Consider the following 23298-nt stretch of genomic DNA (forward strand, 5'->3'; position numbering starts at 1 on the left):
GGATGGAAGCCAGTGTAGGGATTAACAGAGGGGGGATGCAGACACTGAGCGGTTGGTAAGGTGAATGAGTCTGGCAGCTGCATTCATGATAGACTGAAGGGGGGATAATAGTAGTGTAGTCTTGTGTAGCTAAACTAAGGCCCACATAGCTTATATATTATAGGGATAAATGGAATGCTGACCTCTACTAAAAGGATCAGTCCAGCAAAAACTGAGCCCCCCCAAGGTTGAGCCTTGTGGGCGGAGTCAGCCCCTGACTTCTTATATCTCTTGGATATTCCTAACAGTTAGGTCCCCCTGCCATAATTCTCTATTCTGTTCCCGTCAACCTGGACACTTTGAGCATTTCTGCCCACCTTTGTGTGATCCACCTTCTTCCGCTACCTTTCCCAAAATATAAAACATCTAGCAAGGGTGGTGGGAGACCCTGATAAAGACGTCTATACAAACCTCTGTTGTTAACCTTAGTGGTGAGGCAAGTTTTTTTTTTACATGCTGGCTGGTGAGCGTGCCGGGAAAACTTTCTACTGTTGAGACCCTGATAATGGACACAGAAGGTGTGCAGATTCGGGAACTCTTCAATAGATCCAATACAATTGCATAGAGCAGGGGTAGCCAAACTCCGGCCCTCCAGCTGTGGTGAAACTACAAATCCAATGAGGCATTGCAAGATTCTCACAGCCACGACTCCTGGAGAGAGATGCATCATGGGATTTGTAGTTTCACCACAGCTGGAGGGCCGGAGTTTGGCTACCCCTGGCATAGAGAGTAGAGGTGTCAAGTAGGGTTGCCACCTTTTCTTTCACCAAAACCCGAACACTCTAGCGACGAACAGATATTTTTTTGGGAGAATGAGTCGTTGGCTTATTCATATGTAAATATCACAGTTAATACTATTTTTAGCGCAGAGCCAATAGCCCCTATCTTAATTTTGGTTGCCCCAGTCTGCCTGACATCTTGTGTTCGGGTTTCTGCTGCCATGAAACCCGGACACAGCATTCAAAACCCGAACTGTCCGGGTGAATCCTGGACAGGTGGCAATCCTAGTGTCAAGTCCAGTACTAATTTCAACCCACAACTTCTTGATAGATCATAAATATGAAAAGCCATAGAAGAAAAGGAAGGGGGGCAGGGGGGGGGGATGTTGTCTTATTCACATATATGGCCACCACTTACCCATTGCTTTATAGGTCTCTTCATCATCCACCATGATGTCCTCATAGAGATCCTTGTGTCCTCCTAGATACTCCCACTCCTCCATGGAGAAATAGACAGAGACATCCTGACATCTTATAGGAACCTGACACACACAATGATACAGTCACCATCCAGACACATCCCTTCTGTTCCTGGATCATGTCCCAGAATTCCCAGCTCACCTCTCCCGTCAGCAGCTCAATGATCTTGTTGGTGACCTCTAGAATCTTCTTGTTTCTCTCAGGTCTCAGGGACGGGGGCGGAGGTTCCATGATAGAGGTTCTATGATGGGGCTTTGACTTCTGTTCCTCTCCGACATGCTGGTATGGCTGCCGAGTCTCACGTGCTGATTGGATGACTTCTCAACAGGCCCATAATCCTAAATTATAATGCATGTTAGTATTACATCTCAAAAGGCACAGAAAGTGATGTCATGTAACACTCCCAGAATCCTCCTCACCTCCTCAGTCAGGTCTAGTTTTTATTGATAGTGAAAACTCTCCAGTCTGTGTTTTATCATTAGAGACTAGCAAAAGTATGTCTGTGTTAGAAAGGTCAAGACTTTGGATACTACATGGGATTAGCGCATGTGCATGGTTTAGGGGGTAATGTCAGTGGAGGGGTGGCCAAAGGATTGGGGCGTATGTAAGTAGGGAAGGGGCAAGATGAGGCTTGTAGAGGTTGATGTCAGGTCCCTGGGCTCTCCTGAACACAGGTTGGTCTCACACAGGAGCATAGCATGAATGTTTTGGAGATGACAAAAAGCCAAGGACAGGCAAGAGAGAAGACTGTGTTGGCAGAAGATAAGGGCATGTGACAAAAGGGGGGTTGTGGTGATGCCAGAAACAATGGTAAATGGTGAGAATTGGTGGGGGGATTGGGGGTGGCAAGTACAATGGTGGGTGCTGAGAACCTTGGGGGTGGCAGATGTAGTAGTTGGAGGTGAACGGTGAGTGTAGAGCTGGCACTGTGGTAGGTGGTGACAGTGGGAGGAGGCTGGCAAATTTATAGGCGGACACAGCAAGATAAAAATGGCATTATAGGGGCAAGCTTGGTGGTAGGAGGGGGGAGTGGAAGAATTTCCAGGCATGGCAATAGGTGGTAACAGCACCAGAGCGGTGGGTGGCAGGCGCTGTGGTAAAGAGGGGCTGTAGCGGTGGCGTGGTGTAAAATGGTGAGAGTTGGGGGGTGGCACACGTGATGGTGAGAGTGGGGTGTTGGAAGACACAGTGGTAGGCGGTAAAGGCACGGCGATGAATGGGGTCTGTAAAGGTAGCATGGTGGTAGGTGGTGAGGTCAGGGGGTGTTGTGGTGGTAGATGGTAAGAGCGTGAGGGGCGGCAGACACCGTTAGGTGGAGAGAGCGTGGATTGGGGGGTGTTGTAGTGATGGCAGGCCCAGTAAGGTGAGCATGGGGTGGTTGGTGGAGTAGAAAGTAGTGGGACAGGAAGCAGGTGGTGAGAGCACCCGGTACGAGGAGGTGGGGGAATTGGGGGGGGAAATGAGGAGGTGGATGCCATGGTGCTAGACGGTGAGAGTGGGGGAAAGAGCAGAGTCTTGGAGAGTCCCAGCTTCTACCCCTCTGACAGCCTCCACATGGGCATACAAGCCAACATTCCCTGGTCAACTCTGCTGCTTTATCCAGATGTGCCACTCCCAGTTGCCAGGCTCCGGTCAGTGCGTCTCCCCGTGTGTTCCTGCACGCTCACAACCTATCATAGCAGGAGTGCTCAGCAGAAGGCCTCTCTCAACTGAGATCATATTGCTGCTGTCAGGTAAGAGATCACTAGACAAGAGACGAGAGACAAGGCGCGAGAGCCGCAAGTGTTGGGGGAGTCGGGTGCTGGGGTCAGGAGTTGTGTGTAGAGGGGTCGGGAAATGGACTTTATTTTCAGACCTAAATTGTGCATGTTAAAGAACGCAATGGTTTTTGCATGACATTACGGGGAAAACATAGCACTGAGGGGGATGAGACAGTCGATGTCATGTGACCCTCCCAGAATCCTCCTCACCTCTCCGGTCAGGTCTGTGTTTTATTAAGGGGATGTTGTCTTATTCACATATATGGCCACCACTTACCCATTGCTTTATAGGTCTCTTCATCATCCACCATGATGTCCTCATAGAGATCCTTGTGTCCTCCTAGATACTCCCACTCCTCCATGGAGAAATAGACAGAGACATCCTGACATCTTATAGGAACCTGACACACACAATGATACAGTCACCATCCAGACACATCCCTTCTGTTCCTGGATCATGTCCCAGAATTCCCAGCTCACCTCTCCCGTCAGCAGCTCAATGATCTTGTTGGTGACCTCTAGAATCTTCTTGTTTCTCTCAGGTCTCAGGGACGGGGGCGGAGGTTCCATGATGGGGCTTTGACTTCTGTTCCTCTCCGACATGCTGGTATGGCTGCCGAGTCTCACGTGCTGATTGGATGACTTCTCAACAGGCCCATAATCCTAAATTATAATGCATGTTAGTATTACATCTCAAAATGCACAGAAAGTGATGTCATGTAACACTCCCAGAATCCTCCTCACCTCCTCAGTCAGGTCTAGTTTTTATTGATAGTGAAAACTCTCCAGTCTGTGTTTTATCATTAGAGACTAGCAAAAGTATGTCTGTGTTAGAAAGGTCAAGACTTTGGATACTACATGGGATTAGCGCATGTGCATGGTTTAGGGGGTAATGTCAGTGGAGGGGTGGCCAAAGGATTGGGGCGTATGTAAGTAGGGAAGGGGCAAGATGAGGCTTGTAGAGGTTGATGTCAGGTCCCTGGGCTCTCCTGAACACAGGTTGGTCTCACACAGGAGCATAGCATGAATGTTTTGGAGATGACAAAAAGCCAAGGACAGGCAAGAGAGAAGACTGTGTTGGCAGAAGATAAGGGCATGTGACAAAAGGGGGGTTGTGGTGATGCCAGAAACAATGGTAAATGGTGAGAATTGGTGGGGGGATTGGGGGTGGCAAGTACAATGGTGGGTGCTGAGAACCTTGGGGGTGGCAGATGTAGTAGTTGGAGGTGAACGGTGAGTGTAGAGCTGGCACTGTGGTAGGTGGTGACAGTGGGAGGAGGCTGGCAAATTTATAGGCGGACACAGCAAGATAAAAATGGCATTATAGGGGCAAGCTTGGTGGTAGGAGGGGGGAGTGGAAGAATTTCCAGGCATGGCAATAGGTGGTAACAGCACCAGAGCGGTGGGTGGCAGGCGCTGTGGTAAAGAGGGGCTGTAGCGGTGGCGTGGTGTAAAATGGTGAGAGTTGGGGGGTGGCACACGTGATGGTGAGAGTGGGGTGTTGGAAGACACAGTGGTAGGCGGTAAAGGCACGGCGATGAATGGGGTCTGTAAAGGTAGCATGGTGGTAGGTGGTGAGGTCAGGGGGTGTTGTGGTGGTAGATGGTAAGAGCGTGAGGGGCGGCAGACACCGTTAGGTGGAGAGAGCGTGGATTGGGGGGTGTTGTAGTGATGGCAGGCCCAGTAAGGTGAGCATGGGGTGGTTGGTGGAGTAGAAAGTAGTGGGACAGGAAGCAGGTGGTGAGAGCACCCGGTACGAGGAGGTGGGGGAATTGGGGGGGGAAATGAGGAGGTGGATGCCATGGTGCTAGACGGTGAGAGTGGGGGAAAGAGCAGAGTCTTGGAGAGTCCCAGCTTCTACCCCTCTGACAGCCTCCACATGGGCATACAAGCCAACATTCCCTGGTCAACTCTGCTGCTTTATCCAGATGTGCCACTCCCAGTTGCCAGGCTCCGGTCAGTGCGTCTCCCCGTGTGTTCCTGCACGCTCACAACCTATCATAGCAGGAGTGCTCAGCAGAAGGCCTCTCTCAACTGAGATCATATTGCTGCTGTCAGGTAAGAGATCACTAGACAAGAGACGAGAGACAAGGCGCGAGAGCCGCAAGTGTTGGGGGAGTCGGGTGCTGGGGTCAGGAGTTGTGTGTAGAGGGGTCGGGAAATGGACTTTATTTTCAGACCTAAATTGTGCATGTTAAAGAACGCAATGGTTTTTGCATGACATTACGGGGAAAACATAGCACTGAGGGGGATGAGACAGTCGATGTCATGTGACCCTCCCAGAATCCTCCTCACCTCTCCGGTCAGGTCTGTATTTTATTAATAGAGATAGGAGTGATGTCATGTGACCTCCCAGAATCCTCCTCGCCTCTCCGGTCAGGACTGTGTTTTATTAATAGAGCTAGGAGTGATGTCACGTGACCTCCCAGAATCCTCCTCGCCTCTCCGGTCAGGACTGTGTTTTATTAATAGAGCTAGGAGTGATGTCACGTGACCTCCCAGAATCCTCCTCGCCTCTCCGGTCAGGACTGTGTTTTATTAATAGAGCTAGGAGTGATGTCACGTGACCTCCCAGAATCCTCCTCGCCTCTCCGGTCAGGACTGTGTTTTATTAATAGAGCTAGGAGTGATGTCACGTGACCTCCCAGAATCCTCCTCGCCTCTCCGGTCAGGACTGTGTTTTATTAATAGAGCTAGGAGTGATGTCACGTGACCTCCCAGAATCCTCCTCGCCTCTCCGGTCAGGACTGTGTTTTATTAATAGAGCTAGGAGTGATGTCACGTGACCTCCCAGAATCCTCCTCGCCTCTCCGGTCAGGACTGTGTTTTATTAATAGAGCTAGGAGTGATGTCACGTGACCTCCCAGAATCCTCCTCGCCTCTCCGGTCAGGACTGTGTTTTATTAATAGAGCTAGGAGTGATGTCACGTGACCTCCCAGAATCCTCCTCGCCTCTCCGGTCAGGACTGTGTTTTATTAATAGAGCTAGGAGTGATGTCACGTGACCTCCCAGAATCCTCCTCGCCTCTCCGGTCAGGACTGTGTTTTATTAATAGAGCTAGGAGTGATGTCACGTGACCTCCCAGAATCCTCCTCGCCTCTCCGGTCAGGACTGTGTTTTATTAATAGAGCTAGGAGTGATGTCACGTGACCTCCCAGAATCCTCCTCGCCTCTCCGGTCAGGACTGTGTTTTATTAATAGAGCTAGGAGTGATGTCACGTGACCTCCCAGAATCCTCCTCGCCTCTCCGGTCAGGACTGTGTTTTATTAATAGAGCTAGGAGTGATGTCACGTGACCTCCCAGAATCCTCCTCGCCTCTCCGGTCAGGACTGTGTTTTATTAATAGAGCTAGGAGTGATGTCACGTGACCTCCCAGAATCCTCCTCGCCTCTCCGGTCAGGACTGTGTTTTATTAATAGAGCTAGGAGTGATGTCACGTGACCTCCCAGAATCCTCCTCGCCTCTCCGGTCAGGACTGTGTTTTATTAATAGAGCTAGGAGTGATGTCACGTGACCTCCCAGAATCCTCCTCGCCTCTCCGGTCAGGACTGTGTTTTATTAATAGAGCTAGGAGTGATGTCACGTGACCTCCCAGAATCCTCCTCGCCTCTCCGGTCAGGACTGTGTTTTATTAATAGAGCTAGGAGTGATGTCACGTGACCTCCCAGAATCCTCCTCGCCTCTCCGGTCAGGACTGTGTTTTATTAATAGAGCTAGGAGTGATGTCACGTGACCTCCCAGAATCCTCCTCGCCTCTCCGGTCAGGACTGTGTTTTATTAATAGAGCTAGGAGTGATGTCACGTGACCTCCCAGAATCCTCCTCGCCTCTCCGGTCAGGACTGTGTTTTATTAATAGAGCTAGGAGTGATGTCACGTGACCTCCCAGAATCCTCCTCCCCTCTCCGGTCAGCAGGTAGATGATCTCCAGAGTGAGGTTCAGTATCACCTCTGTTATATATCTTGGGTCCTTATCCATCCTCAGGAAGTCAGCCAATCAGATGTTCTCGGTACAGCTTTTAGGAAAAAGTTGAAATTGCCCAAAAGGAAGACACAAAATTACAATCCGTTCATTGAAAGATGGAACAAATCTCTTCATCAGGGTCTATGGGTAGTATTAGATGTATTCCATGCAGAACAGCTACGGGGAATGAAAGACAAATCACGATTCGCATGACAAGTAATGGAGGAAACAACGTTGTATCAGCAGTTCTTTACACGCAGCACCGCTCGTGTCACTTGAGTGCCCATGTGGGCTTCAGAATGTAGGGCGATCATTCTCCTAAGTCACCCCACGTAAATTATATTAGGATCCTAAAGATTCCAGTGGTTTAAAATATTAAAGAAATAATAGAAGGGAATGTATAATGGGATTCTGGTGACTGTTATGACAGAAGAACTCCTACGATAAAACCGATCTACTCACCTGATCCTCGGTCCTGCTAGACCGGTCCCGGCAACCTCTTCTCCCCTGGACACTAAGGAACGCTGACATCATCGTATCTAATGTAGGTCCATTGACTTGCATTAGACGTAAGTACATTGAGAGACATACCACAGCCGGAGCGGAGGGCGAGAGAGCGGGCGCCACTGCGGGACCGAGGATCAGGTGAGTGTATCTTCTTTATTTGAGAGAAAACAAGCACTCAGCCCTCGCAGTGCCAGAGTAGACCCCCTGCCAGGGTAAGTGCTTTAATGTCTTTATTTAAAGGAGAACTATGGGGTTCAGGCTTTTCCCCGTAGTTCCCCGTACACAAACTAGCGAACGGGGACACACATATGGATGGCACTTTCCGGCATGGACCTGCCAGCACTGAAAGACTGGCCGTGCACTGCTTGAATTTCAGCGTCAAGTAGCGTATGGCCGGTCTTACAGCGCTGGCAGGTCCATGCCGGAAAGTGCAAGCAATATCCGATTGCGGCCTTTGTCATGTGATCACATCACATGTCCCAGAACGCGCTATTTTCACAACAGCAGTCACCGCACTGGCAGGAGGGTCTACGCCATCACTGCCCATAGCTAGAGATGAGTCTGGGCTTGGTGTGAGCTCAAGCCTGCTCAAAACTGTGACTGCCACTGCCCCCCTCCTGGCCCAATCAGAGGCTGTGGGGGGGCATTGGGTGTACGGGAGCCCGTTTTTTTTGGGGGGGGGCATTGGTTGTAGGGAAGCCTGTTTATTTGAATGGGCGTTGAGTGCATCTAAATCGCACCATAGAAACGCACGTCCCTTTTTCTTGCGTTGGGATGCCATTAGGAAATAGTGACGTGCGCCTAATGTGTTACATGCGATCCCGTGCACGCATTGCGGCATGTGCACAAGCACTACTGCCACTTGCGTGTACTAAGGGGGTGTCTAACCTGCTCTCTACTGTACCGCTAACATCTGCGGAAAGCAGGTCAGACGTACGCGTTCATTAAACCCGTCTACACAATACAGGAGGGTATGAGTAAAACTACAGATGACCGCCCATAATGTAAACAACACCCATTCCCCCCCTTCCATCACACCCTCCTCCCTTCACACCTCCCTCCCATCACACCCTACACTGACCTGCAGCAGCCCCTCTGTCTTCCTTTCTTCAGGATGAGCCCTCCATGGCCGGAAGTCACATGGTACTGCCCCTGTCAGCCAATCACACAGCTGGGAGGGTGCATTCCGGGACCCACTTCCTGTTTCTGCATTCCAAGCCTCTTTCTCACTCCTAGTGCTGCCTTTCTGACTGGCTGCACTGTGAGTCATGTGACCGGGGCAACCTAAGAACTCTGGGAGTTGTAGTGTGGATAAATTTAAAGGGCCAAGAAGCTCAAAGTGCAAATGTTATATCGCGGCAGGCAACCTCGGCACTCCAGCTGTTGTGGAACTACAAGGCCCATGAGGCATTGCGAGTCCGTGTTATACTATGAGAAACAGTGACGCTAATGAAAAGTATGCATGTAAGAGTTGCTGACATAGAAACGGATGTGTGACATCTGTAAAACTATTGTTGTTCTGTGTCTTCCATTGTCATAAGCAACAGCTGGTGCAGTCACTGTTGGCGATTTGTTTTTCTGATTACCGTCCTGATTATTATTTAGTATAATAATTTACTTCAAGTGTATAGATACACCAACCACGAACTGATTTTCTCCCCTTGTAATATACCACTGAAAGTGTTTTGTTATATCTATTCAACTGTTTGATCATCTCCATCGATTGGATATCTAAAACAATGATCCTTTGATGTAACCAAAAGATATGAGTTCAGGGCCGGATTTCCTCTCCCTGCCGCCCCAAGGCCAGGTTCTGCAATGCGCCCCCTCCCCGCCAACCGAACCCCTCCCTCCAAATCAACGGAGAATCGCAACCGGACGGCAGGGGCGGCAGGGTTAGTTCTCATTTTTTTTGTTTCTTTATTTTTTCTTACTTTTTATCACTTTTTTTATTTCTATTTATTTTTTACATTTTTAGCTTGTTGTTTACTTTTTTTTTTTTAAATCATTTTCTTTCTTATTAAAGTTTATTTATTTTTTATAATTATTTTCTTATTATTTTTTAATTTTTTTTAAAGGGAGGTCGGTACACAAGCTCCCTCCGGCCCCCTCTCCGGTGTCAGAATGTGGAAGTGGTGTATATGACATCACTTCTGCATTCTCGTGTCTCTCTCCAGCTTCAGACGCCGGAGAGAAGCTGAGGATAGCAGATCTCTGCTTTATCAGTTTCTTCAGGGGGGTGACATTAGGGGTCTTGGAGAACCCTGATGTCTCCATAAAGAGGACCTGTCACATCTTTTGCTATCACATAGAGGGGTTTCTTAGCCCCCTATGTGATGGCAATAAAGTTAAGTTAAAAAAAATAGGAAAAAAATTAAAGTTTCCAAAATAAAATTAAAGTCACACATAAAAAAGAATTTAAAAAAAAACAAAACATTTTTTAAAAGTCCCCACCCCTACATACACGCATGCAAACATGAGTCAGGTGCGCATACCTGTGAAAACGATGATTGCGCCCATTACGCCGCACATGTTACATATCGCCGCGAACGTCGCAGTGAGAGCAATCATTTTAGGCCCATTAATCACTGATAACACTAAACTGATGAATGGTAAAAGCTTTTAAAGCGTCGCCTACGGTCAATTTTGGGTATTGTAGTTTTTTGCGATTTCGCGTGTGCGCGCAATTTTTAAGCTTGACATGTTTGGTGTCTATTTACCCGGCGTGACTCCGTCTTTTATATTTTAACAAAAAATTGGGTAATAATAATTGTTTCCTAACATAATGTTATGTCCCTTGTTATCTCTTGTTTGGACTATTGCAACTCCCTCCTCATTGGCCTTCCACTACACAGGCTCCTCCCCCCTTCAGTCTATCATGAATGCAGCTGCTAGACTCATTCACCTGACCAACCGCTCAGTGTCTGCAACCCCCCTTTGCCAATCCCTGCACTGGTTTCCATCCCCCGCGCCCTCTGCCAATCCCTCCACTGGCTTCCTATAGCCCAAAGGATAAAATTCAAAATATTAACAACCGCGTACAAAGCCATCCACAACTCTGGCCCCGGCTATATCTCCAACCTAGTCTCAAAGTATCCCCCTAACCGTCCCCTCCACTCTTCACAAGATCTCCTGCTTTCCAGCTCCGTCATCAACTCCTCCCATGCTTGTCTCCATGACTTCTCTAGAGTGTCTCCCATCCTATGGAACTCTCTACCCCAACCTGTCCGTCTATCTCCCACCCTGACTGCCTTTAGGAGGTTCCCTAAAGACTCATCTCTTCAGGGAAGCCTATCCCACCTCAACCTAACCACTGAACCTTCACATTCTCAAATAATTCATCCCCACACAGCTACCTCCTCATCTATCACTTGCCCCTCCTCTTTCAGATAGTTAGCCCTCACGGGCAGGGCCCTCCTTACCATCTTGTCTTGTAATTGTATTGTGATTGTAATGTCTTTCTTATATTGTAAAGCGCTGTGCAATCTATTGGCGCTATATAAATCCTGTGTAATAATAATAATAATGTAAATAACACTTTTTTTCCCAGAATTTTCAGTAAATTTTCTGAAAGACAGAAAAAAATAAAACCCCCAGTGGTGAATAGATAGCACCAAAAGAAAGCTCTATCTGTCCCAAAAAATTGTATAAAATTAATTTCAGTACAGCGCTGCATGACGGAATAAACGTCAGTCAAAGTATCGCAGCGCTGAATACTGAAAAATGGCCTGGATGGGAAGGGGGTCTAAACACCTGGTCTTGAAGTGGTTAATAATAATAATAAGTCCAAACTACCAACAATTGCGAAATTATTTATCTCCATTTATTTCCCGCACCGCCAATGTTCATGTGTTTTTCATGTCTCGGTCATGTCTCTTCCTATGAGCAGCACAGCTGGAGAGATCCTTGAAGCCCCTTCCACATACTGAGCACGAATATGGCTTCTCCCCCGTGTGAATTCGTTCGTGGATGGCCACGGAGAAGCGATGGGCAAACCTTTTGTCGCAGTAAGAACACGGGAAGGGCTTCTCTCCGGTATGAACCCGCTCGTGGCGCTCGAGATCAGAGCGACACCGGAAACATTTAGGACAATACGGACAGGGCAGTTGCCGATTGTCTTGGTGGGTTTTCTTATGGGCGCGCAGAGCGGAGCGCGACTCAAAACATTGATCGCAGTTTGGACAAGAATAAGGTTCCTCGGGTGCAAATGTTTTGCCGAGGTGGGTCAGATCAGCCCGGCTACCCAATCCCCCGGCTTCCCGGCAGGCATTTGGCTCCTCATAGGCGTTACCGTTCGACCGGCCAACAAAATCTGGCCCGTGATAAGCACCCCTCTCGCATTCTAAACGCGAAAGCTCTACTTTTTTGGCATGGATCGTCTGATGTCTCACGAAATGGGATCTGCTGGAGAAACGTCTTCCGCACTCGGGGCAATGGAACGACCACTCTCGGTTGTGGACCTTTTCGTGGGCACACAATCCAGCGATTCTCATGAAGCTTTTACCACATTTCTTACACGAGAACGGTTTTTCACCGGTGTGAATACGGTTGTGGGTTTCCAGGGCAGAATTACAAGCAAACGATTTGCCGCAAAGGGTGCACTTGAATGGACTTTCCACCTCGGAAGCTATTTTCTGCCTTGTTGGTAGCCCAGTGTGGTCTTTGGACTTTGTCTTTGGAAGATGGGGCAAAATTCCAGCAAATGTAGGAAATTTGGGGCTGCTGGAGCCGTAGGCATTCTCAGGAAGACTTGTATTATATTTCATTGGACTTATGGTGGGACATAAGTCATTGTAGCCATCATTGTCTCCTGGAAATGATTCCTTCTTGATATACATGGCTATGTTGTCCACATTTATAACAGGCGTGGCTTCTGTTAGTTCAAGTCCTTCAGCAGAAGAAGTTTTTGGATCCAAGAAGGCCAATTCCTTCTTTTTCACTGTCGCTGTATCAACATTTTTGCCACAGGAGCGCAACTTGTCCTTGGGGATCCAAGATGTGTCTGAATTGTGGTGAAGGTCCGCATTCTCCTCCACAAATTTTTCAAGAGATCCTGGTCTCATGTTAGACTTCCCTCTACTCTGCCAGTCTCCGGACTCCTGATCCACGTCCTTGTTGCTGCTGTCGGCTGTGAACACAACATATTCACCAAACCAATAAAATGCAAACTCTTATCACAACATTTTTGTTTTGGGCACAACGAATGCTGCCAATGTAAACCCGAAATCAAGTAAATCATTTTTGGGGGGCTTTTGTTGCAAAGTTTCTTACCTGGAAGATCCTGCCAGTAACAGCACTTTGGGTTTCAGCCTGACAGCACTAAGACACCATCTCGCAATTTGCAGCGATGTTGTCAGACTGCCGTGCCGGCTCCTTCAGTTGGCAGTTCCTGATAGACCTGATAGGCAGCCCAATGGCCTATGAAAAGCCCAACTTTGGGTTTAGGAAAGTCCAGCCCGTCCTCATTAAAGCCCCCCATTCTTATTATTAAAGGAGAACTATGGGGTTAAGGCTTTTCCCCATAGTTCTCCTTAGGGTAAGGGGAGGACACAAACTAGCATCCTCCCGTCACCCTAGGCTCAGTATACCACCAACAAATTCCCATTATACTGTCCATCCTTTAATCCAGCAGTTTTCTACCTGGGCTGGTGATATCACAGCTCCTTCCTCTTCTTCTCCAGTGGTAGGTTCTTACTCCTGGACTAAGTGCAGCTCAAGTCATGGCTTGTGTGCATCTAACTGTCCAGGAATACTGTGAACCCAGGCTGATGACCCACTCTCCGGTAATGTGTCCACAACGCTCCAAGCGCTCAGAAAGTAAGTTGGACGATGCCGGGCGTCATCCAACCCAGACGAGGACTGACACCCAATTGGAGTGTGGTGAGTCTGTGGTGGGGACTGCCAAAGAAGAGGTCTTATTATTAGCACAGCTGAGCCACTTACCTTTTTTTTTATTATATTTTAGAATATTATTTTACAAAGTGTTTCTTTTGTTGACAACTCTAACTTAAAATGATAGGCTGCCCTTACTGCTGTCAGCTTATAACAGCCCTGAAATGGGACAGTTCCATGACTAACAAAATACTGAAGAGGGGTAAAGATGTAAGCAATTTCTAACAAAAAGTCATAGATTCATAAAAAGAATTCAGGTAGAACTCACTGAAGGCCCAGTTCTGGTTCTTCATCATGACGTCCCCGTAGAGGTCCTTGTGTCCTTCTAGATACTCCCACTCCTCCATGGAGAAATAGACAGAGACCTCCTGACACCTTATAGGAACCTGACACACACAATGATACAGTCACCATCCAGACACATCCCTTGTCTGTTACTGGATCATGTCCCAGAATTCCCGGCACCGCTCACCTCTTCCGTCAGCAGCTCAATGATCTTCTGGGTGACTTCTAGAATCTTTCCGTTATGTTTTCTGTTCAGTCTTGCTGAATGGGAATTGGGCGCCAATTGTTTGCCAGATTTCCTGACAACAGTATAAATCTAATTCAGGAAACAAAAACATAACGGAGACATTTACAGGGCCAAGGTGCACAGAGGACAACGGTGATGGGGCCATTGTGACACCAATGAGCTGAGTATGGGCTGTGAAGGTCTGTACAAAATAGGGAAGAGTTACAACCATTTTCAGCTTTTATACTACTGTCCATGTGCCAGGTGGTCAACAAGAAGTGCCCCCCCCCCCCCTCTCCGCCCCCACAAGGCTTGTGAGCCGCTGATGACAGCTATTAATTTAAAGGGGATAGTCTGCTGAACAGTTCTACTATAAGCTTATAGAACTGTAAATGCCAGGTCTGTACGACGTACTGAGCTGGCCAGCTGGAAGCACTTTTGTAGCTCCGTACGACGTACGTCCTTGGCAGCGAAAGGGTTAATAGAGAAAAGAGTGATGTCATGTGACCTCCCAGAATGCTCCTCACCTCTCCGGTCAGGTCTGTGTTTTATTAATAGAGATAAGAGTGACGTCATGTGACTTCCCAGAATCCTCCTCACCTCTCCGGTCAGGTCTGTGTTTTATTATTAGAGATGAGTGATGTCATGTGACCTCCCAGAATCCTCCTCACCTCTCTGGTCAGGTCTGTGTTTTATTAATAGAGATAAGAGCGATGTCATGTGACCTTCCCAGAATCCTCCTCACCCCTCCGGTCAGGTCTGTGTTTTATTAATAGAGATAAGAGTGACGTCATGTGACCTCCCAGAATCCTCCTCACCTCTCCGGTCAGCAGGTAGATGATCTCCAGGGTGAGGTTTAATATCATCTCGCTTATGCATCTCGGATCTTTATCCATCCTTTGAAAACGAGTCAGATGATTTCAGTATGGGTTCTGGTCACTGGTACATGGTGACAACCGTTCTGCGGTGGAGCACAGAAATAGCAAGATTAAAAATAACATAGATGGCGATTGGAACTGATAAATAACAATGGCGTTCTGTCTAAGCACATCACACTGCTTACTTTTTTTTAAATATAACTTTACTGAGAGTGTACAAAGCGTACACAAAGCGTACACTCCATTCAGGTCTCTGCACACCAGATCTGTATGTCTACATTTTCCAACCACACAGCACACCCGCATTGCAGTCTGATTGGGGCACACAGAAAACAATTGTTCCCTATTGTGCCCAAATGGGTGACGTGTGTTTCTCTCATGCAGATAAACACAGGTCACCACATATAGTGTGAACATAACCTGAAAGACATTTACACTCTGCACTAACCTGCAACAACCCTTCTCTCCTGTTCAGAATCAGCCCTCTGTAACAGGAAGTCATGTGATCCCATGGTGCCCACCCCCCCTCTCTCTGCCCGTGTTCTGTCACACAAGCCAATCTATCACAAAAGCCAATCGTGTCATGTTTGGCAATGAAAAGCGGCACACTGTGAATGCGCCCGGCTTCAATAGGAGGATTACTTAGTTGGCAAATCTGATAGAAAGGCTGTTCTATCACGAAAGCCAACGGAGTCACTGCACATGCCTCTGTGATGTCACTGGATACTTGCGGCGAGGAGCTCTAGGAAGCGCAGCAAAGTGCTTGCGTGCCTGACATCAAACAACCTTGGCTGTTAAGATGTGCTGCGAAGAGCTTTCACGTCTGTCCATCAGACGTCTCCACTCCTCCGCCATTGCTGTCCATCAGACATCTCCACCCCTCCGCCATTGCTGCCCATCAGATGTCTCCGCCATTGCGTACTGGTCCTCCTAGTCCGCACTGCTCATCCTTACAGGTCATCCTAGTCCACACCGCTCATCTTTACCGGTCATCCTAGTCCACACCGCTCATCTTTACCGGTCATCCTAGTCCGCACCGCTCAGCCTTACCAGTCATCCTAGTCAAACAATATTGTAAATCATTAGCTGTAATTAAAGGAAGACCCCAAATGTGGATATTGTTTAAACTGGAGCAGCACAGTGCTGCATTAGCGCTTCTGCCTTGCAACCCTGAGGGTCCCTGGTTTGAATCCCAGCCAGATCACTATCAATGAGTTTGCATGTTCTCTCTGGGCTTGCGTGGGTCTCCTCCGGGTACTCCAGTTTCCTCCCACACTCCAAAGACATGCTGGTAGGTCAATTGGCTCCTCTCTAAGTTGGCCCTCTATGTATGAGATAGGGACCTTAGATTGTAAGCTCCTTGAGGATAGGGACTGATGTGAATGTGGAACTATGTCAAGTGCTGCTTAAATCTGTCAGCGCTGTATAAATACCTGTAATAATAACTGCAACACCTACAGCGGAGTGATGATAATGTGCACCGCCTTTTGTTGAATATCATAGCTACATCCGTATCTATCAATTTATTATTATTATTACACAGGATTTATATAGCGCCAAGAGTTAGCGCAGCGCTTTACAATATAAGAAAGACATTACAATTACAACACAATTCAAGACAAGACAAGACCATCGTGCGGCCATTGTTGTAACTGCAGTTTATTGTTACATATATGCGCCGCCTTGTGGTAAATATCAGAACTGCACTCATTATCATCAATATGTAAGATCGCCGCCGTGTGGTCATTTTTGTACAGTACAGAAGCGCCACCATGTGGTAATTTTTGTCCTGCACAGGAGCGCCACCGTGTGGACATATTTTTAACTGCAGCTCCTAATATGTATCGTGTCTTGTGGTAAATATCAGAACTGCAGTCATTTTCATCAATATCTAAAGCTGGCCATACACCTTACAATTATCTGCAGATTTTCTGTGGTCAGATGGAAAAAGTGCAACAGATTGTCCCAGGTGGAGATTACTCCATCCACACAGTTAAGTGTAGATGGAGGAATCTGTTGCACCTTTTCCATCTGACCACAGAAAATCTGCAGATAATTGTAAGGTGCATGGCCAGCTTAAGATCGCCACCGTGAGGTCATTTTTGTCCTGCACAGGAGCGCCACCGTGTGGCCATTTTTCGAACTGTAGCTCCTATATCTAAGATCGCCAACCCGTGGCCCTTTTGTACTGCACAGGAGCGCCACCGTGTGGTCATTTTTCGAACTGTAGCTACTAATACTGTACATATATGCGCCCTCTTGTGGTAAATATCAGAACTGCAGTCATTATCATCAATATGTAAGATCGCCACCGTGTGGTCATTATTAGAACTGCAGCTCTTAAACATTCATGTTCTCTAGGTGGACTCAGGTATGGCTCAGTGTTCTTTGGGTGGACTCAGGTATGGCTCAGTGTTCTCTAGTTGGACCCAGACATGGCTCAGTGTTCTCTAGGTGGACCCAGACATGGCTCATTGTTCTCTAGGTGGACCCAGACATGGCTCAGTGTTCTCTAGGTGGACCCAGACATGGCTCATTGTTCTCTAGGTAGACTCAGGTATGGCTCAGTGTTCTCAGGTATGGCTCAGTGTTCTCTAGGTGGACTCGGGTATGGCTCAGTGTTCTCCAGGTGGTCTCAGCTATGGCTCAGTATTCTCTAGGTGGACTCAGGTATGGCTCAGTGTTCTCCAGGTGGTCTCAGCTATGGCTCAGTGTTCTCCAGGTGGACTCAGCTATGGCTCAGTGTTCTCCAGGTGGACTCAGATATGGCTCAGTGTTCTCTAGGTGGACTCAGATATGGCTCAGTGTTCTCCAGGGGGACTCAGACATGGCTCAGCGTTCTCTAGGTGAAGTCAGATATGGCTCAGTGTTCTCCGGGTGGACCCAGATATGGCTCAGTGTTCTCTAGGTGGCCTCAGATATGGCTCAGTGTTCTCCAGGTGGACTCAGATATGGCTCAGTGTTCTCTAGGTGGACTCAGATATGGCTCAGTGTTCTCTAGGTGGGCTCAGATATGGCTCAGTGTTCTCTAGGTGGACTCAGATATGGCTCAGTGTTACTTTCAAGTGAACTCCAAAGGGAGGGGCCGGAGGATGTGCATTTTAAGATAAGAAAGGGGTGGCGTGCTCCAAAAAGTGTAAGGAATGGAAGGGATGCTCCAAGGAGAAGAAGGGCGGTGCTCCAGGGGGATAAAAAGTGGTGGTTCTCCAAAAGCAGGAATTGGGGAGGCGTTTCAGGGGGATATATGGGGTGGTGCTTAAAAAGAGGAGGGTTGGTGGTGCTTCAAGGGGAGGAATAGAGGTGATCAACAGGGAGGAAATGGGTGATGCTCCAAAAGGAGGAACAGGGAAAGTGCTTTAAGGGGAAGTGTATGTATGGTGCTCAAAGGGGAGGGATAGGTGGTGCTCCATGGGAAGGAATAAGGGTGCTCAAAGGGGAGGAATGGGGGTGCACGAAAGGGGGTAAAGGATGAAGTGCCCAAAGGGGAGGAAATGGGGTGTTCATAGGGAAGGAATTGATGATGCTCCAAGGGGAGGAGTTGGAAAAGCTCCAAGGGGAGGAATTGAGGATGCTGGAAGGGGAGGAATTGAGGATGCTGGAAGGGGAGGAATTGAGGATGCTGGAAGGGGAGGAATTGAGGATGCTGGAAGGGGAGGAATGGGGGAGGTGCCCCAACGGGAGGAATTGGGGATGCTTAAAGAAAATGAATGGGGGAGGTGCTTCAATTGAAGGAATAGGAAGGGGGGGAGGGGGAGGGGTGCTCCCATAGTGCAGGTTTCTGGCTGTACAATATGTGTACAGTATAAAGATAACTATTTCAGCTGTTTCCCTGAGATATATCATCACTGTACAAATGACTAAAATGAAAATAAACAACATCGTTTGTGCACACAAATGTGTGTGCATTTTATTTGCTATAAATCATATTAATAACTATATAAAATATTTTTGACTTTACAAGTCCTAGGCAGTAATGACATTGGACATGAACCAACCGATTCGGGATCTATCAGAAATCAGACAGGTCCGGTTCCTTCTGCACAAGCTGCTTTCCTCCCGGAAATGGCGTTCTTTGCAAACCACCTTGTAACGTAGAATGAATCCCAATCGGCAATCGTGGACCGCGCAGCTAGAAGCGGATCAATAAATCTGTGCACTCCTAATAAAGGGCCTGTAATAAGGAAGTATGGATATTCGCTGAGCTCTCCTTCTGGAAATACCCGTTACCTGGCTGTCATGGTAATCCAGTGGATTCAGTATTAGTAGAATGAGAAGTGGCAGCCATTGTGTTTCTTCATGGAAAAGACTCTTTTAAAGTGTGTCTCCAGTCAAAACATTATTTTTTTTGGTTTTGGGCAGAGCAGAGAATGCTTAGAGACTCCTGCCGGGTTTTTTTTCCAATGGGAGGGGTCTGTTTTAACCTCACAGTTGGATGTCTATTTAAGGTGCACAATCTTTCATTGTTGTGTCATTCTGAGCCTGATGAAGGGGACCCTCTGAGGCCCCCGAAAGCGCTTGCATTTGAATGGCAATGTGCCAATAAATGGACTATTGCTTGATTATCCTTTGGAGTGCTGGTGACGTTATTTTCTATCCTGTCGGGTTTTAGTTCATTATTTATGTCCTGCTGGGGAGATGAAAAACCTGACAGAGGGTCTAACCTTTCCCCACTTCATCCAAAAAAATGTTTTAAATTGCAAGAGACACACTTTTAGAAGACTTGTCGAGTTGCAGTTTGCTCAGAAAATATCAGATGTGCCCCATCAGCAGCGAACTGATTGGCTCCTCTCTAAAGCCGACATTTCACACGTTCAAGCGTTGTCTATCACTCGCTCATGTTTCCTTTTATGGACGACAAGGCCGGAGAGATCGGTGAAGCACCTTCCGCATGCCGAGCAAGAATATGGCTTCTCCCCCGTGTGGATCCGTTGATGGACAGCAACAGAAGAGCGGTTGGCGAACTTTTTGTCGCAGTAGGAACACGAGAAAGGTTTCTCTCCCGTATGAATCCGTTCATGGCGCTCAAGATGAGAGCGGCTCGGGAAACATTTACTACAAAAAGGGCAGGGCAGTTGCTGCTTTTCTCGGTGGGTTTTCTGGTGCAAGAGTAGAGAGGACCTCAACTCGAAACATTTGCCACACTCCAGGCACGAAAATGCCTTCTCCACTGGTAGAGTTCTGCAAGGGCGGGTCAGATCCCCCTGGCTGGCCAATGCCCCACCTTCCAAGCAAGGATATGGCTCTTCTTGGGCTTGAACCTTCACCTGATCGGCAAATTCCGGGACACTCTCAACGCCTCCCTCACAATCCGGACTCGAAGACCTCGCTGTGTGAATCATCTGATGCTTCACAAAATGGGATTCGGAAGAAAAACACCTGCCACACTCGGAGCACTGAAACGGCCGCTCTCGAGTGTGGACCTTTTCATGGGCACGTAGTCCGGTGATTCTCATGAACCTTTTACCACATTTGGAACACGAGAACGGCTTTTCACCTGTGTGGATGCGGCTGTGGGTTTCAAGGGCTGAATTACAAGCGAAGGATTTAGCGCAGAGCATGCACGTGAACGGATTACCTGCCCCAGCAGCCCTTTGGTGCTTTTTTGACCATCCTGCTCGGGACTTTTCCTCTGGAAGATCGGACAACCATTCGGCACCTCCTGGACGTTTTTGGCTGCTGGAGTCAGAGACCTTCTTTAGACGACTGCATTCTCTGGGACCCCCCACTTCACGGTAGCCATCAACTTCCTCCAACGACGACTCCTTTTTGATATACGTAACCGTGCCATCTGCATTAATTATAGACATGGTATCCATATGAGTGGATTTCTCTGTAGAGTAAGGGTTCACTTCCGGCAAATTTGGGTCCGCCTTCATTTTTACAGCTATAGTTTCAAAATGTTCGTCATCCGAGGAAGATGGCTCCTCTTTGATGATTAGTGACATATGTGGACTTAGAGATTGGTCGGGATCATCTTCCAAAGATCGCTCAGGAGATCCCAGTCCTGTCTTGGAACTGTCTCTGCTTGCACAGTCTCCAGCCTGATCAGTGTCACTGCTATCTCCACTTCTATAATCTGCCGCTGAGAATTCCACATCACTGCTCTCCCCTGTGAAAATATGAAGGCACAGATGGCAACATTTTAATTATGGAATATTCAATTTACAACATCCGAGGGTTAAACAGAAGCTGCTTTTTTAAGCAGTTATAATATTATTGGCCTTCCTAGGGGGGGGGCTTGCTATGGCTCCTATGACTACAGGTAGACTGTTATCTATATGACTTCGTTAAAACAGAATTTCATCCTCCTGGGACAGTAATAAAGGGAAATTCTTCCAATGGGGAACAGCTGTTCCAGTGACAACTGTTCAAGAGTGGATTTTCCTCAGCCAGAGATGCCTTCCTGTTGTGTCTCCAACAGACTCAATGGGTTAGAAAATCTCCCAAGGCTACAATCTTTTATTGGTAGGTATTGGTTAAGTCCCCTGTAATTTTTTTTTTTGTGATCTACCGGGGAGAGCTCCCTTTGCTTTCTATGCTTTAGATGCAACAGGAAGAGGGAAATGCCTTCTTAAACAGTTGTCACTAGAACCTACACTGAGTGGCCAGATTATTATGACCACCTGACGTTTGTAGGCTAATTAGCTATAATTTTGCGCTGAAGTTGCTAGAGGGCCAGACCATTATAAATAGGGAAGCAGGTTGTTTACCACGACAGTAGAAGTGATTTGTTTCTGAAGATATGGGTAAACAACGCGATTTAACAGCCTTTGAACGTGGGATGATTGTTGGCGCTCGGAGCCATGGAGCGAGTATCAGCAAAACAGCAGAATTCGTTAAATGTTCAAGAGCAGCTGTTGTTAAAGTGTTTAAAGACCGGACTGTCAGCCGAAAATCTGGGTCTGAACGTGCGAATTGTGGCCGTCAGCGACTAGTCAATGTTAGGGCAGAACGGAGAGTGGCAAGACTGGTACAAGACAACAGAAGGGCAACAGTGCAGTGTCAGATTCCTCACATCACCTTTCACCAGGCGGCCCAACGAAGTCATCTCGTGGCCCAACGAAGTACTGATGGGGTGGTCATAATAATCTGGCCACTCAGTGTATATGCTGGGCTGGACAAATCCCAGGAGCCAGGTAGCCAACGCTCCTTAAAAGTTAGGTGCCAGCTGTAATTTTTGAGGGTTTTTTTTTCTAGTTGTTACCAATGTAGCTAGCAGCTGGCTCCTGGATTGGACAGACGGGCTCCTGAATTCCACATTAATTTGTACATCCCTGCGTATGCCTGCTGGAAGATTCCCCCTCTATTGTTCGGGTGACAACCCAAAATATTGAATTTTCCTCCATATCATAGCTCTGGATCATCAGGATAAATAAATTGTGTGGCATTGCGGTTTTTCAGACTTCAACCATCCTGAGCGCCTCATCAGGAGTTCTTGACAAAAATGATTTGGTCAATTTTCCTCATTTACCAAAATTTTTTACGAGAACTGCTGACGAGACACATCTTATATAAGCTACATCTGATCCCTCTTTTCCTGAGAATGCCAGAATCAAAGCACTCTTGTAGGTGCAATTGTTTGCTTGCTTATGTTCATACAAGAACAGCTGACCCAACTTCCCCATATGATGAAATGGTTCAATTTCCCCAACAGGCACATATTCAGCTTGGCAAGAGACAGAATTTAGACACAGCCCATAACCACTTGATGGGGGATTTACCAAAGTTGCCAGGAAAAAATCTCTCACCGTCTTTGCCTGTTGAGAGTTTGTTGCCTTTGTCTCTCCTTTGACACCTTGATTTGCGGCTGTAGGTCTTCCTGAAATGACGGTCTTCATCAGATGTGTCACTGTCAGGGTCCATAAGAACTGATGATTTGTAGGATGAAAGGTTGTTAGGTTTATTTGGATATGTATGATGATGCAAGTTGGATTTGTGGTTGGTAGGACTTGCCGTATAGTCTGTCTCTGGTTCCTCCACCACCATCACGTCTTCCTCATCCGATGCCTCCATCTTTATTAATATGGCTGTACAGTCACCATCATCAAGGAAGTCACATGACCTGGATCTGTGCACACTGTGTGCTCTGTATTGCTCTATAGGATCATCTAAGGCATCCGCTTCAGGGTCATCCCTTCTTTCTATAACAAAGACATGAAACAAAAAACTCATATTCTTTGGATAGAACAGTACTGCTATCTGTATCCCAATCAGGGAGCATCCTCATAACGTTCTATCCCATAGACATGACAGGAAGTGAATGGAAAACTCCTTAAAGTGAGGGGAATACCCTCATTAACAGTTGTCTCTGCAACAGAGGTCTCCATTAGGAGATTTCCTCTTTACTCTTGTTCCTAAATGGTTAACTTTCTTCCCTTTCCATGAAGGATCTTCAGGACAATTGCCACCAGTGCTATCCGCATGGACTTTGAATGTCCTGCCTGTGTTTCTGTGGGTTTCCTCTGTTACCTCCCACAATCCAGAAACATACTGGTGTGCTAACCAGTGGTGTATTTTGGTTTGGGGCTGCCCTAGACAAGACGAAACT

The 23298-nt window shown here is 47.4% G+C and overlaps 3 protein-coding genes and 1 long non-coding RNA gene across 4 annotated transcripts in view; all 4 read right to left on the reverse strand.

The window, feature by feature from the left end:
• LOC108797714 (zinc finger protein 883-like) overlaps positions 1 to 1210 on the reverse strand; it is a 4060-nt gene extending 2850 nt beyond the window's left edge. Inside the window, exon 1 of the mRNA XM_018569366.1 lies at positions 1177 to 1210. Within this exon, the coding sequence (XP_018424868.1) occupies positions 1177 to 1210 (34 nt within the window). The remainder of the gene's footprint in view (positions 1 to 1176) is intronic.
• Positions 1211 to 1220: 10 nt separating this feature from the next.
• On the reverse strand, positions 1221 to 1463 carry LOC108797726. Its single transcript, XR_001941901.1, has 2 exons — positions 1380 to 1463; positions 1221 to 1300 (listed from the first exon to the last, which is right to left on the reverse strand). It is a non-coding gene; the product is annotated as an uncharacterized LOC108797726 (long non-coding RNA).
• Positions 1464 to 2953: 1490 nt separating this feature from the next.
• LOC108797716 (oocyte zinc finger protein XlCOF7.1-like) lies at positions 2954 to 14698 on the reverse strand. Its single transcript, XM_018569367.1, has 4 exons — positions 14691 to 14698; positions 3479 to 3661; positions 3276 to 3399; positions 2954 to 3093 (listed from the first exon to the last, which is right to left on the reverse strand). The coding sequence occupies exons 2-4, from the start codon at positions 3599 to 3601 to the stop codon at positions 2954 to 2956; spliced, it is 387 nt and encodes a 128-aa protein (XP_018424869.1). The 5' UTR covers positions 3602 to 3661; positions 14691 to 14698.
• Positions 14699 to 19561: 4863 nt separating this feature from the next.
• LOC108797717 (zinc finger protein 345-like) overlaps positions 19562 to 23298 on the reverse strand; it is a 5242-nt gene continuing 1505 nt past the window's right edge. The window contains exons 2-3 of the mRNA XM_018569368.1: positions 22499 to 22891; positions 19562 to 20859 (exon numbers count right to left, since the gene is read on the reverse strand). Of these exons, the coding sequence (XP_018424870.1) occupies positions 19562 to 20859; positions 22499 to 22891 (1691 nt within the window). The remainder of the gene's footprint in view (positions 20860 to 22498; positions 22892 to 23298) is intronic.

This window comes from Nanorana parkeri, unplaced genomic scaffold (assembly GCF_000935625.1).
Source record: "Nanorana parkeri isolate BGI_ZX_2015 unplaced genomic scaffold, ASM93562v1 scaffold1326, whole genome shotgun sequence".
Taxonomy (NCBI): domain Eukaryota; kingdom Metazoa; phylum Chordata; class Amphibia; order Anura; family Dicroglossidae; genus Nanorana; species Nanorana parkeri.

Coding starts and splice junctions, on each gene's coding strand:
- LOC108797716 (XM_018569367.1), bottom strand. CDS start 3,601: ATGTCGGAGAGGAACAGAAGTCAAAGCCCCATCATGGAACCTCCGCCC. Junction 3,400..3,478: donor TTGAGCTGCTGACGGGAGAG/GTGAGCTGGGAA, acceptor TGTGTGTGTCAG/GTTCCTATAAGATGTCAGGA. Junction 3,094..3,275: donor AGAGACCTATAAAGCAATGG/GTAAGTGGTGGC, acceptor TGCACAATTTAG/GTCTGAAAATAAAGTCCATT.